Source organism: Pagrus pagrus, assembly GCF_965226575.1.
Source record: "Pagrus pagrus genome assembly, chromosome: 11".
In the NCBI taxonomy this organism is placed as follows: domain Eukaryota; kingdom Metazoa; phylum Chordata; class Actinopteri; order Spariformes; family Sparidae; genus Pagrus; species Pagrus pagrus.
In genome coordinates, this window is record NC_140195.1 from 19,537,442 (window position 1) to 19,554,251 (window position 16,810).

Below are 16,810 nucleotides of genomic sequence, written 5' to 3' on the forward strand. Positions count from 1 at the left end.
TACCAAAAAATATGGGCCACTGCTTTGCTTTAAAAATACAGTTAATGTCTAAAGATAATGTATTTATCCTCCTGAATTTACAGGAATTTACTGGCTACTGAGTTGCAGTAATAACACAGTAAAAAACTGTATATTAGAGGTAAATCTTGTGATTTGGGTACAGCACCATACTGTTTTTTTTAGCAGTAGAATGTTGTTGTCTTTCAGTAATGTTGTGGTTCGGTTACCATGAAAACACGGTATATTGCTGTAATAGTACTGTAAATTGCTGTGAATTTATTGTAATTTCAGATAATTATTGTCGTATTTGCACAGTAATATTGTGTCTGTCTTACTGTTACATGTTACAGGTTGTACTAGGACACAATACATTACTGTCATTTTCATCTATATTTCTGTACAATAACAACTGTGTGCTACTGTAAATTTACATCAATTATTAGGAAGTAATTTATTGTAAAGTTACAGTAATAACTTTTACAGTGAGTTGTGTGGAACGTGTTCTGATTGTTGATATTGATAGATGGTGTTCTATGTTAAATGCCTCAGCCTGACAGCAGTTTACAGTAGAATTGCTGTATTTGGTCTACTCCCTGTCGAGATACATAAAGAGTCTTAAAATTCAAACCACATTTTAAAAATGTTTGACTCAAAAGAAAAACAAAACAGCAGATGTTTCAAATCAGCCATAGAAGCCACGATTCAGTAGCGTCATAAATTACAGGGTTGCCATGATATATTGCCAAAGCTTGGCTGCAATCTGGTTAAGGTTGGCTTAGCTGGTTTTATATTTAACAACCTTTAGGTTGCCGTTTGAGTGGACAACACAGTAAGTGATCATAAAATGAGATAAAGAAAAATTTCAAAAGAAAAGTGTACATAGGAAAAGATGAAGTTCTACACTTCTGGAAAAGCAAATAAGCCGGACTCCAAGATACAGTAGGTCCGATACAACAGGAGGCTACAATTTGGTTGTTTTTCATGCTCATAAAAACAATTTAAAGCTCAGATGCTAATTCTCACCAAAAGAAAAGAGACTTGAATGCATTTTTTTACAACACAAAATTTTTACAAATTATTTTTTATCTGTGTACATTGTTAACAAAAACATTACTGCAAAGTTATTACAAATATTATGATGGAAGATCAATCCTCAAGACATACCTTGCCTAAGACAGTTGTCAGGTGTTTAAGCAACATAAAATTATATTTAGACATGATTTTTTTTTATAACCTATGTACCAAACCAAGGATATAATGCACAATAACAAAAGTATAAAACAGTGCCCTTTAATGGATCATGGTAAATGCTCCATAATTTATTCACTGACTCAGTTTCAGCCGTCAGTAACCGGCAGGCGTTCATTGTACGGGACAGAAGGTCCATTCATTTAATGAACCACATCCCAAACAACAAACTGTAAGCCACAGTAGGGGCCCTGAACCTGCCGTTGCATGGTCAAAATGTCTGCACAGAAATATTTCTCAGGGTATACTGTGGGAAAAAGGTGATATTATTGGTGCTCACTGCAGGTTTACACTGAGGCTCCAGGGTAGGCTTACCGAGGGTAGACTTAGCACGACATTCCAGGATGATAGAGGTTATTATGGTTTCAAGGGTTCCAGCTTGTCTCATGCTCTGTGTTATGAGGGGAAAGGTGTTTGTTTGTGATGTGATGTCACACATATTGTCTGATTTACAACAAAATAATTAATGTATAATTTAGAAAGAGCAGAGACAAAAAATAAAAAAGTCAGATACAGTTGAAATTCTTTTGATTAATCCTGTTACTTAAAGTTGAATTATCTTGCGATCTTGAGATAACAAAGTCGTTTTCTTGTAAGAACCAGATAATTTCTGCTTATTTTGAGACTTCTCTAAGCAAATGAACGCCTTATCAGCAGAAGATGATATTTTGTTTTCACCAGATAACAAGAAAATGATGCTGTTAGCATGAAAAAAACAACTTTGTAATCTCGAGACAACAAGATAAAACTTAATCATGTCAACCATGGCTGCTCTTGGTTCCAGAAATATCTGTTGCATACTTTTGTACAGAGTCCCGTCAGTTTCCAGAGACTATTCAAGTGGAAAAAGGTCAAAACAAAAATAAAGAAACATCTGATCGTCATCATTATATAGCCACGGCAAAGTATGCAAGATAAGTTGTCATTTTATTACATCATACAGTTTAAAGTAGGACATTCAAAATTTATGAGCTGCTGTACAATGGACTGGCCCACTTGGAGAGATCAAAGACAGAAAAACACCAGAGGTAGCCTTGACAATATAACGCAAGGTTATGATTGTATATGGCGCAAGTTCATTGCTCAGTAGGGGAACGTATGTCTGGAGTGCTAATAGTCATAAATTCAGCACACATGAACACCATGAGCTAACAATCAAGGCAAAATGATGGTTTAAATACTGCAGTTGACCTTGTACACACCGACAACCAGGCTACCCAGCTGTGCACCAACATTAAACTACTTTTCTTCCCCCGAGACGAGAGACGCTCAGTTCCCATGAAAGAATTACACTCCACTGGGTTTAGGTTTTGGCTGTATGTATTGTGGCTTGTTTTACATCAGAGGGCTGGAAATGTTAGAAAATATGTTCAAGACAAAAGCAAAGAATAAATAAAGATTTTCATGTTATATGTAAGGAGCATATTACATATGACGTGTGACATTTACCATAATATGTATTATTTACTTTAAAAGCTGGTGGTGAAATCAGAAAAGTAGCCACAATGAATCACATTTGTAACTATTTTTGTTTAAAGCCACAGTTGCCTCGATGTATAAGACTGAAATGATCTGTATTTACATGTCGACAATGTAAATGCGACAATGCTTTCTAGCGAAGATCAATATCATAAGCGAACATACATACTCTACATACTGTACATTATGTACAAAGTGAGGAGGAGTATTTGTTGAAAGGGTATGCGTGAATTGCATCCATGATCATAAAACCAGCCTGTGACTGATAATTAAAGCAGAAATAGAAAACGTTCCAACTTTCACTGTCCCTATCATTCCCGGGTGTATGACACAGCATTAGCAATATGGCTACCACTAGCAGCCCGGTTACTGTCCAAAGCAAAAAACAGCCTTAAAAATCCCAATTTGACCTGAAAAGCCCAACCCCAGTTCTATGAAAAGGCTGAGGAAAACACCCCGTTGTATAAATATGAAGGCAGCTTTTTTTACTTACTGATCTAGATGAAGGAATGCCAGTTTTAAACTGTCTTGAGTCCTGCTGGTAAGCAGGAACACTCGTTACTGAGGGAAGAGACTTTGACATAACACCGGAGCACTCTCCATTGAGTGAATGCCCTTACGCTCACTCTGGTTTTACCTCAGTTTCTATCACTCTCCGTCTTCACTGTTACCTGGGGAAAGTGACCGGGTAGAACAATTGCTCTTCCTGTTTTGGTTGCCCAGTGGCAGACACCTTTGTGCCTTAATGCTGCCCCCATTTTTATGGGAAACATTCATCCCAGTGAAAGCGATGTTATTAGGGAATCAATCTATCAATGCAATGGTGTCCTTTTTCTACAGGTGACTGTGCAGTCAGAATTTACTTCAGAATGTTAAGTTAAAGCAAAAACGTCTATTGCCAGTTTACGTAAATTTATCAAAGTATATTATAATACCAATGAGTCAATGCACAAGCAGCATGTTAATATATTAGTCACAGCCCCATTTTCTGGAAAATCAGTACTTTCACTTTAGTATTTCATAGTACTTCTATTGGTTACTTTTACTTAAACTAGAAAAAAAGAACAACTTTTCCTTTAACTTGTTATCTTGAAGTAATAATTAATTGCATAGTATAATGGCTGTAGAAAATGACACCATCCAAGTATAAATTGATTAACTTTAAACCTTGCTTTCACTATGCCACCGGGCTGGAATTTAGAAAAATGAAGGCCAAATTACGACACACAGGATGCTCGTCGGCCATCGCACAACCAATACAAGAAGAGGCATTGTTTAACCCGGTCAGTATCCCCAGATATCGATGGAACAACTGGAATAACTTTGAAATTCTACACTGTAAAAGAAAAGAACTACTGATGGAGAAGGCGAAGAGGGAGAGTGATAGAAACTGATGTGGAAACAGGAGTGAAATGACGGGCATTCACTCAATGGACAGCACCGACGTTGTGTCAAAGTCCCGATACAGATCCGTGTTTTACTCAAAGCACTGAGATCAGTGTTTCTTGGTCTGTCTGGGTTGTTTTTTGGTTTGGACAGTCACAAGGCTGCTAGCATTAGCCATGTTGCTAACACTGTCTTTGTGACAGGTGCAACAGGAATACCACAGGGAAACACTAAGTGGAGGGAAAGTTAAAAAAAAGTTGTCTCTTTCTGTTTAAGTTGGATTTGTACTTTTTTTACTTTTTTTTTTCTTTTTTACTTAAATTTCAGTACTTCTACCAACAGTGCCGGTCACGGAACGTGATGGGTCACCAAATACGGTGTAACACTGGTTTGAGCAACATGTCAGATCATGGATATGATCATTGTCAGCTATGAATAGTGTAGGTATTCAACAAATCAGAAACTCTGCTGTGTTTGTCATATAAAATATCCTGTATGTAAGTATACAATATTCTTGTGCAATCTAACGTTACATTCATGTTCAACATGCCCTCTCTCTCTCTCTCTCTCTCTCTCACACACACACACACACACACACACACACACACCAAGAGAACTACGCCATCATTGTACTGGCAGCCTTTTATAATACTTTTTTATGTTATATAAATCCTCTTCATGTTATGTAAAGTAATAGTAAAGTAATAAACTAAAGCCTATAAACAAAAATTATCAAACTAATACATATTTTGTGTACAACATGACCCACTACACAGTTCTTGAAAAGTCACTGTTGATTCTTAATTGGCGTGTATTCCCCATCTACTGACCAGCACAGGAAATTGTCACAGGTTAGTTTTTATTTGCTTGGACCAGAATGAGATGGAGCCACATAATGACACTGAAACTGTTTGACGGGAAACGTGCATTGGATGTCAACTTGCTGATTCAAGCATGCACTAAAAGGCAACCAGAGCCAACTTGAATTCTCCTCGTGGTACTTTTATTTAACTGCTCAGCATGATTCAGTGACTTTATGAATCAAGTGGTGATGCATTCTTGGCAAGACATTGGGCAGATTATTGTAATTGTATAAAGAAAGAAACCTGTATTCCATTTTTCAGGGCATACTGGAGAAGTTGTGCCAAACTCAGAGTGTATTGTCCTGTAATGACTCCTCACGTTAAACTCCACTTTCACAGAAATGCTCTCAGTGTACTTTTTCGCACGGGCCGCAAACCAACAGGCACAAACAAATAGTATCCACCTACACTTGGTTCTTTTTGTTGTTGGAGTAAACCACATAATTTGGTAAATTGGTTCGGTTTGTTGTGACACAATACTGCCTGAAAAACGGAGAGAAAACTCCAAATTTGTACAAGATGTTAACCTCATTGCGCTCTTGACAGGAGAACTATTTGTGCTGTTGGTGGAAAATTATAAAAGGTGCAAACAGTATTATAGGATAAATAAGTATGTATAATCTGCTCAAGTATTTGACGGACTGGACAGGGAGACAAAGCACTGGAGCCCAGGAGAAAGAAAAAAAAATGGACAAGCTAAATTGCTGGTGAGTGAGAGAGCACATGTTGCCCCAGAAACAAAGAACACAATCACTCAACTATGGTGGGTTTTTAACTCTGTTTGTAGAAGCTGTTAGTTAAGCTTGATCGAATTTGACACACTTGAACCACCGTCTGTTTAGACTTTAGACATAGTGCTTTCAGTCATTTTCATTACAACACAGATTTGCTGAATTATATCAACATTAGTCCACGTTGAACAGGGAGCCGTGCTTCTCTGATGCGGCTACAGATCAAAGCCATTTAACCCTTCAAGCATTATTCTGTATTTTTCTTATTGAGAGTTAATCCCATTACAAACCCTAAACCAAAACTGCATCCGTCTCATTACATTCTCTTGCTTCTCTGTGGCCCCACACCTATTTATTTCTTAAGTAAATCTATAAAAGCGAGTCACCAATATATAGTTTCATCTTTCACAAAAGCTGAGTGCTTTCCTGAAACAGCTGGGCACTGCAGTTTGAAGCAAATGTTATTCAAACTGGAGTAAATGGTGCATTTGTAGGGGACTATTTTCAGCTACGGATTAGAACACATTTTGTGCACCAGGGATTGACTTAAAGAAACAATGTCCATGTTCATCATGATGAGGTCACCAGTGCAACAGTGTTGTTGTTCATGTGTTTTAAAATAGTTTAGGAGGACAACAGAGGTACAGTATATGACACAGAGGATATCAGGCTTTGACTACACAGACAATACTTAATAATACTTAAAGTGGCACTGCACACTTAAGCCCCACAGGACTTGTATTACAGGGGACCTCGTGTGATTTAGAAATGACACCCCTACATCTGTGTTTCATACAGTGCATTTGCATGGGATAAGTAAAGCCTGTATTTTACTTGAATTTACTGACAATTAGACCCCTGACATGATGTCAAGGCGCCCATGTAACATGTTTCAGAAGTGGAGTCTGTTCTTTGGCAGACACATCAATAATATATTTGAGAGTTGTTCTGATCACTTTCTGCATGTGTTACAAGCATACATATTCATTTGCAGCTGATTTGGATCAAGTAACAGATGCTTTGTGGCTATTGGAATATGACAACCTCTTGTTGCTCCTAATCTTCTCTGTTGTCACTTGTAAACGTCAGTGTAACCGATCTCAGAGCTGTTCAACATACATGAGCTGTGATTATATTTCAGAATTACTCAGAACAAGATGTTACAGAAAAAACATGACCCCTAATCACAGAGATGCTGATTCACATGGGACTAATGTCATCAAATGATCACCGTGTTTGATACAATATACAAAGTATTATATGTAATATTTACCAATCTATTATATTTACTCTGCCATATTAATAATATATAATATGGCAGATTTGCAAGGGATAAAGATAATAGACAACCTCCACAATGATTACAGTGTACTACAGGTACCCAGGTAATACTTGTCCCATGAGAACAGGGCTATGAACCTGTTTGTTTGAGCTTTAGCTGAAACAATATGACTGCCTCCGATCACACACGTGAATGCTTGAGTTTATATTGACATCTTTTAAACAAACTTGTAAAAACCTGCATCTTATGGGCTGAAATAGCTTAATATACTGTCTAATGATTTTACTGATCCTGAACCATGCAAGGCCAATACATATAGGGTCAAAACTCATTGTTCACAGCAGTTAGTGCTATTTTGTTGGAAACCCTCTGTATGGCAATTTAAATTGTGGTGCAGGTGTTCAGATTTGTTCCTTTCACAGCTATAGAAGCACCATAGGACTGCATTTTTTCCCTTGATGGTCCCGTGATAAACAGCAAACATGAAAGTATTGGGCTTATTTTTTGGCAAGACTCGACCGTGGATGGTTCAATCAGTTCACTCAAGCTAAAGCTGTCATACAGTTTCTACAAAGTCGTGTAAGCCAGAGGTGGTAAGGTGAAAACACCACGTATATGACTGTTTGGTGATGGATTGATATATTACAGCTGGGAGAAGTGATTTGAACAAAATATGCAAACTATCAGGGTGTGAACGGTTTCCAGATCGAGTGAAAAAAATGTCTCATAAATCAAAGCTCAATAATATGGCCCAAAAGCTTTCCCCTTCTTTTGACTCAATGTTTTTCAACATTTTAGTCGGTGTGATTTCACAATGTCCTGTCTTGTACTTTCCTTGGCTCCTCGTTGCACTCTGTTGTCCCTGAAAGATTTATGCAGGCTGATCTCGTAGTTTTGAAAGCGAGAGTCAAGCGATATCCACAGCGCTCTGTAACTAAGTGTAAAATACAAAGGGGTCTGTCTGATCAAGCTTGACAGAGGTAAGGCCATTGTCTATTATATTATGGTGAAAGTAATCCTCATGCTGCTCTCAGGGGGGAACAAAAAGGGCATAGCCTCCAGGGATCTGTATTGAATTTGATGAAGAGTTCTTGAAACCACCCGGCCTGACGAAACTTGCTCCAAGAGTTATGATGCCGAGGAATGTCGGCAATGTCAAACTCCAAAGCTCTTCTCTTGAATGTGAGTGTACCTGCGGAGGCGAAACGGAGAGTGGAGGGACTGAAGAGGAGGGAGGGGTCCATTCCCCTGAGGTGAGGAGCAGAAGATGGAGAGGCGTCAAACTGTCACCCAGGACCGGGGACTCTGTGGAGGCTCCTGATTGGCATCGTCTGTTTGGAGCTTTAAAGAGAACATTTTACATTAAATCTGTAATATAAAAGGGCCATTCCAGTGATTGAGTATATTACACTTCCATAAAGACAGGAGGACTAAAAGTAGTTGCACCTTTAGTTAGAGCAAAGCAATGCAAACAAACTGTCCATTTTTGGTACTACTAGAAACCTTTTTTCAGCACTAGTCAAGACACAGTTAATTCCAATCCAATTGCCAGAACAATTTTCAATTTTATGCTCCGACAATGCTGTGATTGTGGTCGGGTTAGATCTCCGCACAAAACCCTCTTGGCTAGTGGTTCGGAAAAGATCATGTTTTTTGGCTTAAAATACCTGCTTTGGTCACCACAAACACGACTGCAGATGTCCCGAGGTCCAATTAAAAACACTCGGTTTTGCCGCCAGAAGCACAGCTGGAGATGTCTCACCCTCTCGTAAAAAAAAAATATATGTTTTTTGTCGCAGGAAACATAGCTCCATATTCTCTCGAGGTCTCCTTAAAAGTAGTGTTGAAACGCTGTGGTCCCTTGGTAAAAATATCCCGGAGTTTGAGATTTTGAAACGAGTATTGACCAACTGTCACTGACTTGGCGGCCTTAGCTTAACTCCTCCACCTCCTGATATGAAAGTCAGGTCATAAAAATGTGATGTAAATGTGATATGACAAGTATTGTAGAAATGGCAATATGATATGAAGGCCTCGTTCAAAGGTGAACGAATCAGTGGTTTGCAGAAAACTAGTGCCAACGTTTTATTCTGGCGACAGATCCAGTGGATGTTATTTTCACAGCGAGAATCAGACTGACCTTGACAGGCAGAAATCATGGCACTCTGGGTCTGTGCCAAGCACAGTACAAACGCAGCGCTGAGTCTTTGCCTCCCCATGTTCAGATGCTTGTCCATCGACAGTACGTCTCATTCGCTGAGGTCCTCTGTAGCTCGACATTCCATAGGGCACCGTGCGTCTGAGGGGTTAAAACAAACAGAGGCCGTCTTTTACAGTGATAATGAAAATGTGAGAGAAATCACATTCTTGGGGACAACTAGGAAAAGACAAAGAAAGTGTTCAGATCCTTTAAAGTAAAAGTACTAATACAATACTAGGGTTGTCAAGGATATTGATACATCAATACTTTTTTGATACTATGTGTTTAAAAAGTATTGAAAGTACTGATTTTCATCTCAAGGCAGCACAGATGACATTATCACAAGTGTGTGTGTGTGTTCAGTGACTGTTTCTGCGCCGGCACTAAAAAAAGATAAGAATAATCCTATTTTGTGTCCCCATGACTTTTTTTTCTTTTTGATATTTGATATTGAAGTACAAAGTTTAAGATGAGGCTATCTTTTCAATCTTGTACTACACTGTAAAAATACTCTAGTTATAAGTAAATGTCCTGCATTAATTATGTTACCTAACTAAAACTTTGCCCAGTGTTATCAGAAATATGCGCTGAATATTAAAATTTAAAGTATTCAAAGCAGAAAAATGTTCCACCTGTTATATTACTATGATATCATTAGAGTAATGTGACTCATGCATTAAAGCAAAAGCAGGATTTTACCGTCGTTGGTTGAGGTGAAGCTCATTTTGTTATTTTTATTATGGATCCATGAATTGTAAGAAATGCTGCCACAATCACTCGGAGCACAATGTGCCATCTTTACAGCGACTGTTTTGTTCAACCAATAGCACAAAGCTCCAAGTGGTTACAAATGAAAATTACTAAAAGAATTAATAGAAAAAGCAACACATCTTCACACTTGAGAACAGACACACTTGTACAGTATTAGAAAAAATCTAACACTACTTTTTCACACACAAGAGTGAGAGATCTGACTAAATTATATTATCATTGCGATCTTGAATGAATGAATGAATATTTTAGCATTAGATTCCAATGAAAATTATACTCATTAATGTGAATGCATACTTCACTATCTGTGCAGAAAACATCTCTCTCCTGCTTTGCACATTATTTTACAATAAGGTTGCTCATAGTCTCACATGCAAAGCCATTAAAATGATCTATGTGGGATTTATACCGAATGTTTGCCCAGAGAATGATGAGGTTTCATACCATCTGCATCATATTTTACTTTCCTCTACAGAGTCCGTGTTTTGAGGACTGGTAATGGAAAAACAATAGATGGTAAGAAAAGCCAATGATAAATTTTAAATATAATTCCCATTGATCAAGTGAACAAAGTGGAGAAAATACGGCAATTCCAGCCCAAATCCTTCCATCTGGACACCACTGTTTAAGCTTAGGTTGTCAGTTGAGCCATTTTCCACTCATGTGTTTATGATCATCTGTGATAGATTTTGTAAAAGAAATACAAAGGATCTAGGTTGACTACAGTTGTTTGCCTCATGTCTTTGTACACCCTGACTCTGGTGAAGACTAATCAAAATTTTTGTTTGCACAATTAAAGGCTAAAAATGTATCAGCATGCGCCGGTCCGATTTCTTTCTTTTTTTTTTTTTTTTTGAGTTTGTGGCTTTCGAAACCAAATTTGACTATCCCACAGGTAAGAGGGAAGGTCTTCCAATAGGGGCAAAAAGACTACCTCAATCCATCAAGCCTGTTTTTATAAGACATTAGAAATATTTATCAACAGTATATTTTCTAAATGGTTTCCCCTGTCGATTTATTCAGACTTCCTGCTGCCTGAACCTCATTGAGTAGCGTTACCAACATCCTACCTGTCGCTTCCACTGTCCTCACCTGATCCTGCCTGTTTATTTACGACTGTAAACCTGCATGAGCTCACAGTTAAAGGCCAGAGATCGTCCTTAAAGTTTCACAAAAGGGTCTGGAAATGCTGACATCGTTATCTGACAGCAGAAGAAGGGCCCTTGAGAAAATCTGCCTTTTAAGCAAAATGGTAAGCTGAGCAGAAGCACTTTCATTTAAATCGTAGTGTAGGGGAAATGTCATACATACACACACACACACACACACTGACACTTGGAGGCTACCTACAGTATAACCATCGTTCAGTTTTTTCCATACTGCGATATTATGTAACTTAAGCTTCAAAGAGCCAACCTATTTCTTGGAGAGTTTATCTCTGGGAGTTTACGCAGCACACACGCACTTCTTGTATATGAATGTTACATTACATCTCAATCTCTCGCTCAGTCTTTAAACTATGTCAATTTGTCCCAACTTGCTAAGCAGTAATAAAGTGAGCTGTTTACCTGAAACAGCCCACAGCAGTCTTGGCACAACAAGACAGAGGAAGAAAGAATGCTTTCCTACTATCTTGCCAAGGATTTTAATATGCGGTTTGGAGGTGGCAAAACAAAGACAAAAGAAAACAGTGTTTGAAAGTATATTTTGAGGTATTGCTACTAATCTGCGGTATGCGTGGCCGCATGATGAACACACTCTGTGTAAGCCCAAACTGTGAAAAAGGTGCCACTTCCTGTCAGTATGCCAGCTGGAAATATTGACTGTTCATGGCTCCTCGTCGCCTGAAGAGCCAACATAACACAGCCGGTCTCTGGCCTCTGGTCCTAGGAACATGACTGCATTGGTGGTCCCTGAACCATTACCCTAACTGACCTCAATAGCACCATTATCAGTAATGATACCTTCATTATGTTGCCTTCCTGAGTGTTTTTTTGTATGAAAACCAAACAGCCACAAATGAAACTGTAACATGCCACAGGCGAGTTCAGCCTCGATTCAAGGCAAAGTTAATTAAACTAAACTGTGAAAAGGTTTAAGTATCATCTAATGAATTCACTGTGTTTAAAACGGGAACAGAACGTACCACAGTGACTTCTGCAGTACAATTTTGGTCACCAGTAAACTCCCTTTGAACAAAAAACCTACACTAGAGCATTTTAATTTGGTGAAATCCACCATGAAGAAAATGAGCCTGTTCCAGTCGAACATTAGCTCTGCATGAGAGTTCTCTCTGATCTTCTTCCATTCAGACTCACAACCTCCACACTCTAGTCTGAGCTGTAGCTACAGTAGCTACATCTATTATCACATCTTCACACATCAAGGCCGTGATTAATGGGGCTTGACCAGGGATTTCTTCTTTTGCCCCTGAGCTGAGAGTGCATAGAGAGAGGGTTTAACAACTTCTGATCGGAGCGCACATTAGTACGTTTAGATGGTGGATTTTTGTGATTCTGGTGATGCACGTGGGCATGCACGCATCTATATATGCAGCCTGATTTATAATCTTCTGATCACGGTGTAGGAAGTATTTTGATAAAGCTGTCACTCATAAGATAAATAATAAAGATTTTAATGCAATATGTAGTTTGGGGGAAGAAATTTTAATCAGGAGAGAAACGTCCTCATTCACGGATTTTTTGTTTTATGCCGAAACAAACTAACTGTCTTTGTTTTCACGACTGAATAAACAAATGCTGTTTTACTTTGTTTATATTTGACGGACCCTGCCACATTTCTAGCAGCTTGTTTATTCAGTTATGAGTTTGTATTATTACCTCATTATTATTGCAAATATCAAACTTCTGAGTTTGAATTTCCTCTCCAAAACTACACAGTGCCCCTTTAACAACATCTCTTTAACCTGAACTTGGAATAAAACTATGACTTGGGGGAGTATGAAAACGTGAAAAGGCAAAGACATAAAAGAGGCAGAGCACACAGTGTTCTGCACTAATCACCTCCACTTCTCTTATGTCAATCTTTGACCTTGCAGAGCGTGTTGGTTTGTTTTGGGCTTGCCATCACTTGAACCATGACTTCGTCTGGCGCCCGGGGGAAAGCGGTAACCAGGCGTGACTTGCCACATTGACTCTGAATATGAATCCTGATTGAGTTGCAAAAACCAACACGCCTCTTTCAAATTACTTTAATAACACACTCTTTGTCCCCCGCTGACAAATGACGGGATGTTAGGAAATCCCGGGAATAATTGAGCATTATTGGAATATAAATTGGTAAAAGTTTTTTTTCATAAAGCATGATCTTACTCGGGGGTGTTGATCCAGATTATATCCAAGTGGCAGTAGTAGACGCACTCTTTATCCTTGTAGGAATAACAAGTGCAGCGCTTGGCTCTGGACTTCGCCTCCGTTGCGTCGGAAAGCTGTAAACGTCCGGAGCCAGACACCCTGCTGGAGTCTGGGAGACCTCCGGGGTGGACCTCGGATACGACCAACACACCTTGTAGACACATGTTAGGAATAAGCTGAGTGACACAGGAGTAAACAAACAAACAAAAGCGTGAAATAAACACTCAAATGTGCTGTAATGTTTGTCGCAGCCTACCTTGTAAGACAATCAGTGCCATTATTTTGAAAAGCATGACTTTCGCGTGCACGGAGAGTATCCTTGCCATGTCAGATATTCCCAAAATGAATCATAGCCTGGTGAGGATGCAGCGCACTTGTCAAATCAATCTCCCGCCAGCATCGAGTGCAAATCCATCAACGTCAGTGGAGATGTCCATGTGCGGCTCATTTCATGTGGTCCAGGCGTCAGGTAACGACTCAGAAGATGTTTGTTCCTTTTTTATATGGATAGCTTCATGTCATGAATCCTACCTGTGACACGCGCGTTGGAGTGGGAGGAAAGCGGTTTCCCTGGAAAACAAATGTCTCTCCGGTAAAGGTGATGTTTGGAGCAAAGAGCGCAGCGATGCTCCTCCAACTCACTTCGCCCTCTGAAAGCTCAAAGTCAAAGATAGAGGGATTTGGCGAGGTTTGGGTACACGCCCACACCTCCCTGTACACCCACTCTGTGCTGTGTGTGTGTGTGTGTGTGTGTGTGTCTGTGTGTGTGTTCACTGAGAGCAACAACTCCAACTGAGTTCCTGTTGACGCATGACATGTAAAATCTGTCTTGCTTAAACAAAGTGAGAGATCATTCATCAACACTTCACATTAGGGGCCCCGGGGCCAATTACATGGCCTCGCATACAGCACAGCACTCCAGCTGTGCAATGCTGTGATTTACGAAACACTTGATTTAAAGTACAGGCAGACAAAAATACCTCACAATAGAATGCATCTGACGCAACGTGCGAGACGCTGTGGAAATGATCGCAGAGAAGATGAGGTGCTGCTTCTGAAGTTCAGTAAATTAAATGCCTGCCAGCGATGACCCAGACGAGGTGTTCTTACATCGTCTTAGAACGTTTAAACTCTCCATTCATTTCTGAGGAACAATCTGTGCAGCTGTTTCCAGAAACAGCAGACCAATTTATGACTTTTGGACCAGACAGTTAACGTTTTGAAGTTTAAACACCCACAAGGGGAAGGGCGGGGAAAAAAGGGCACCAGCTGTATGTGGTGGGGCACCAGCACGCAGAAAGTCATGAGGGGCCCTTTATCATGTTTTCTCCACTGAAAGGGCACCTTATATTATAAAAGGTGCCTTTCCAGTGGAGAAAACATGACAAGTGCCATCTATATAAGTTATAAAGATGGCACTTGTCATGTTTACTCCACTGGAAGGGCACCCTAGAGGACACGTTTTCTTCACTAAAAGGGCAACTTAGAGGGTATTTTATCACATTTTCTCCACTGGAGGGCACCTTAGAGGGCACGTAACCATGATTTTCTCCACTGGAAGGAGGCTGCCAAACAGGAAATTGGGCCTATTGTTTTAGCATTTGCAGCATAACTCTGTCTTTGAGATGTAGCCTATGTCAAGTCCTCACCTGCACCAAGCCCTGGCAATGCATCACCCCCACTATCATCCGCCTTCACTGGCTCCCAGTCAAATCAAGCATCACTTACAAAATTCCTCCTGACCTATAAATCTCTCCATTCCCTCGCCCCCCAATACCTGTCTGCCCTCCTCCAGCCCTGCAGTCTCGGAAGCTGCGCTCATCAGGCACACACCAGCTCTCCGTCCCTCACACCAAACTGCAAACCGTCTGCGACAGAGCTTTCTGTGTGACAGCCCCCACTCTCTGGAACACTCTCCCAGCTGAAATCCGCAAACAGACTTCTCTGGAGAACTTTCATAAGGCCTATCAGCTCTAGGTCCAGCCCCAATTTATCTTATATGTGTTTTTGTTTATCCATTTATTCTTTGTTTTGTATGTTCCACTTTGTTAAGCGTCCTCGGGTACCCTGAAAGGCGCTATATAAATTAAATGTATCATTATTATTATTATTATTATTATCAAGTTCACATAAATATATCTCAAGTCAGTGTTTTTATTTTTTCAAGCTCAGACAAATTGCAAGCACTTACAGTTAATGATTTTTTGTGTTTATTGTTTACATTACTAAAGTGGTATGCATTATACTGTATGCCTTTACTATAAGCTGTTTTTGTTTGAAACGGTTTCATAAAGAAAAACAAGATGATTGGTTTGTTATAGATAAATGCATGGATGGTGGGCGTGTTCTGTTTTTGCAGTTGATGTTCTGTCTAAAGGTGTTCTTAGTGACTGATGACTATGATTAGACTGTACTGAAATATGTCTGTGTATGTATAGCTGGAGTCTCTACAAATCTCCATCTGCTTTTTGAGGTATTTTGGGTGAGGGGCCACATAGGGGCACAGACTCAGGGGAGTACACTTCTCTCTTTCTCTTGGAGAAACTCATGCAATTGTATGATTGACTGCTCAAGTGCCTCGCAGTCTGGTCTCAAATTGATTCTGGGTGGTTCGTCATTGGAATGGGTTGTCGTCTCTCAGCATGAGCACCATGCACCAATGCCAATAAATCTAACCACTGAGAGGCAAAAAATTCTGAATGAATGAAGCAGCCAAAATATTACTGTTGGCGTTGCTGCTGCAAAGACAGCGTGAGCAACATGGCCACCGCTAGCAGCCTGGCTACTGTCCAAAGCAAAAAACATCCATAAAAATCTGAATTTTTATTTGACCCAGAAACCCAGATCTAGGTGCCATGAAAAGGCAGAGTAAGGTATCTGGTTGTATAAATGAATAGGCAGGCTTTGTTACTGACCCAGTAGAAAGAATATTGGTTTTGAACAGTCTCTTGTCCTGATTGTAAGGGGGAACACATACTAGTGGGGGAACAGAATTTGACACAACACCGGTGCTCTCCAATGAGTAAATGCCCATCCGCTCACTCTTTTTTGTTTACCTCAGTTTCTATCACTCTCATTCTTCATCTTCTTTGCCTCCTCGATCAGCAGGGTTCTTTTTCCTTAGCAGTGCAGAGTTTCCATAGGTACTCCGGTTTTTCCACCATTACCTGGGGATAGCAACCAAGGAAACAGTGCCTCTTCCTGTTTTGGCTGCCCAATGACAGCCACACTTCTTTGTGTCATAAACCAACCTTGATTTTTCTAGGAAAAATCCAGCCTGGCAGCGTGTCAAATAGCATACCTGGGGATAGCGATCACCGTAGCGCCTCTTCCTGTTTTAGCTGAGTAATGGCTGCTGTGCATCCTTTGTGCTGTAATTCTACCTTCATTTTTCCAGGAAAAATCCAGCCTGTTAGCAGACCGAATACCATAGTGAAAGCAAGACTTATCGTGAACCAATCTATACATCCATGGTG

At 39.8% G+C, this 16,810-nt stretch overlaps 1 protein-coding gene across 1 annotated transcript; it reads right to left on the minus strand.

Annotated features, from left to right (window-relative positions):
* Positions 1–1,108: 1,108 nt before the first annotated feature.
* Positions 1,109–13,957, minus strand: edn3b (endothelin 3b). The gene is made up of 4 exons (XM_084367562.1): positions 13,591–13,957; positions 13,293–13,485; positions 9,130–9,288; positions 1,109–8,330 (listed from the first exon to the last, which is right to left on the minus strand). The coding sequence occupies exons 1-4, from the start codon at positions 13,658–13,660 to the stop codon at positions 8,276–8,278; spliced, it is 477 nt and encodes a 158-aa protein (XP_084223688.1). The 5' UTR covers positions 13,661–13,957; the 3' UTR covers positions 1,109–8,275.
* Positions 13,958–16,810: the final 2,853 nt, after the last annotated feature.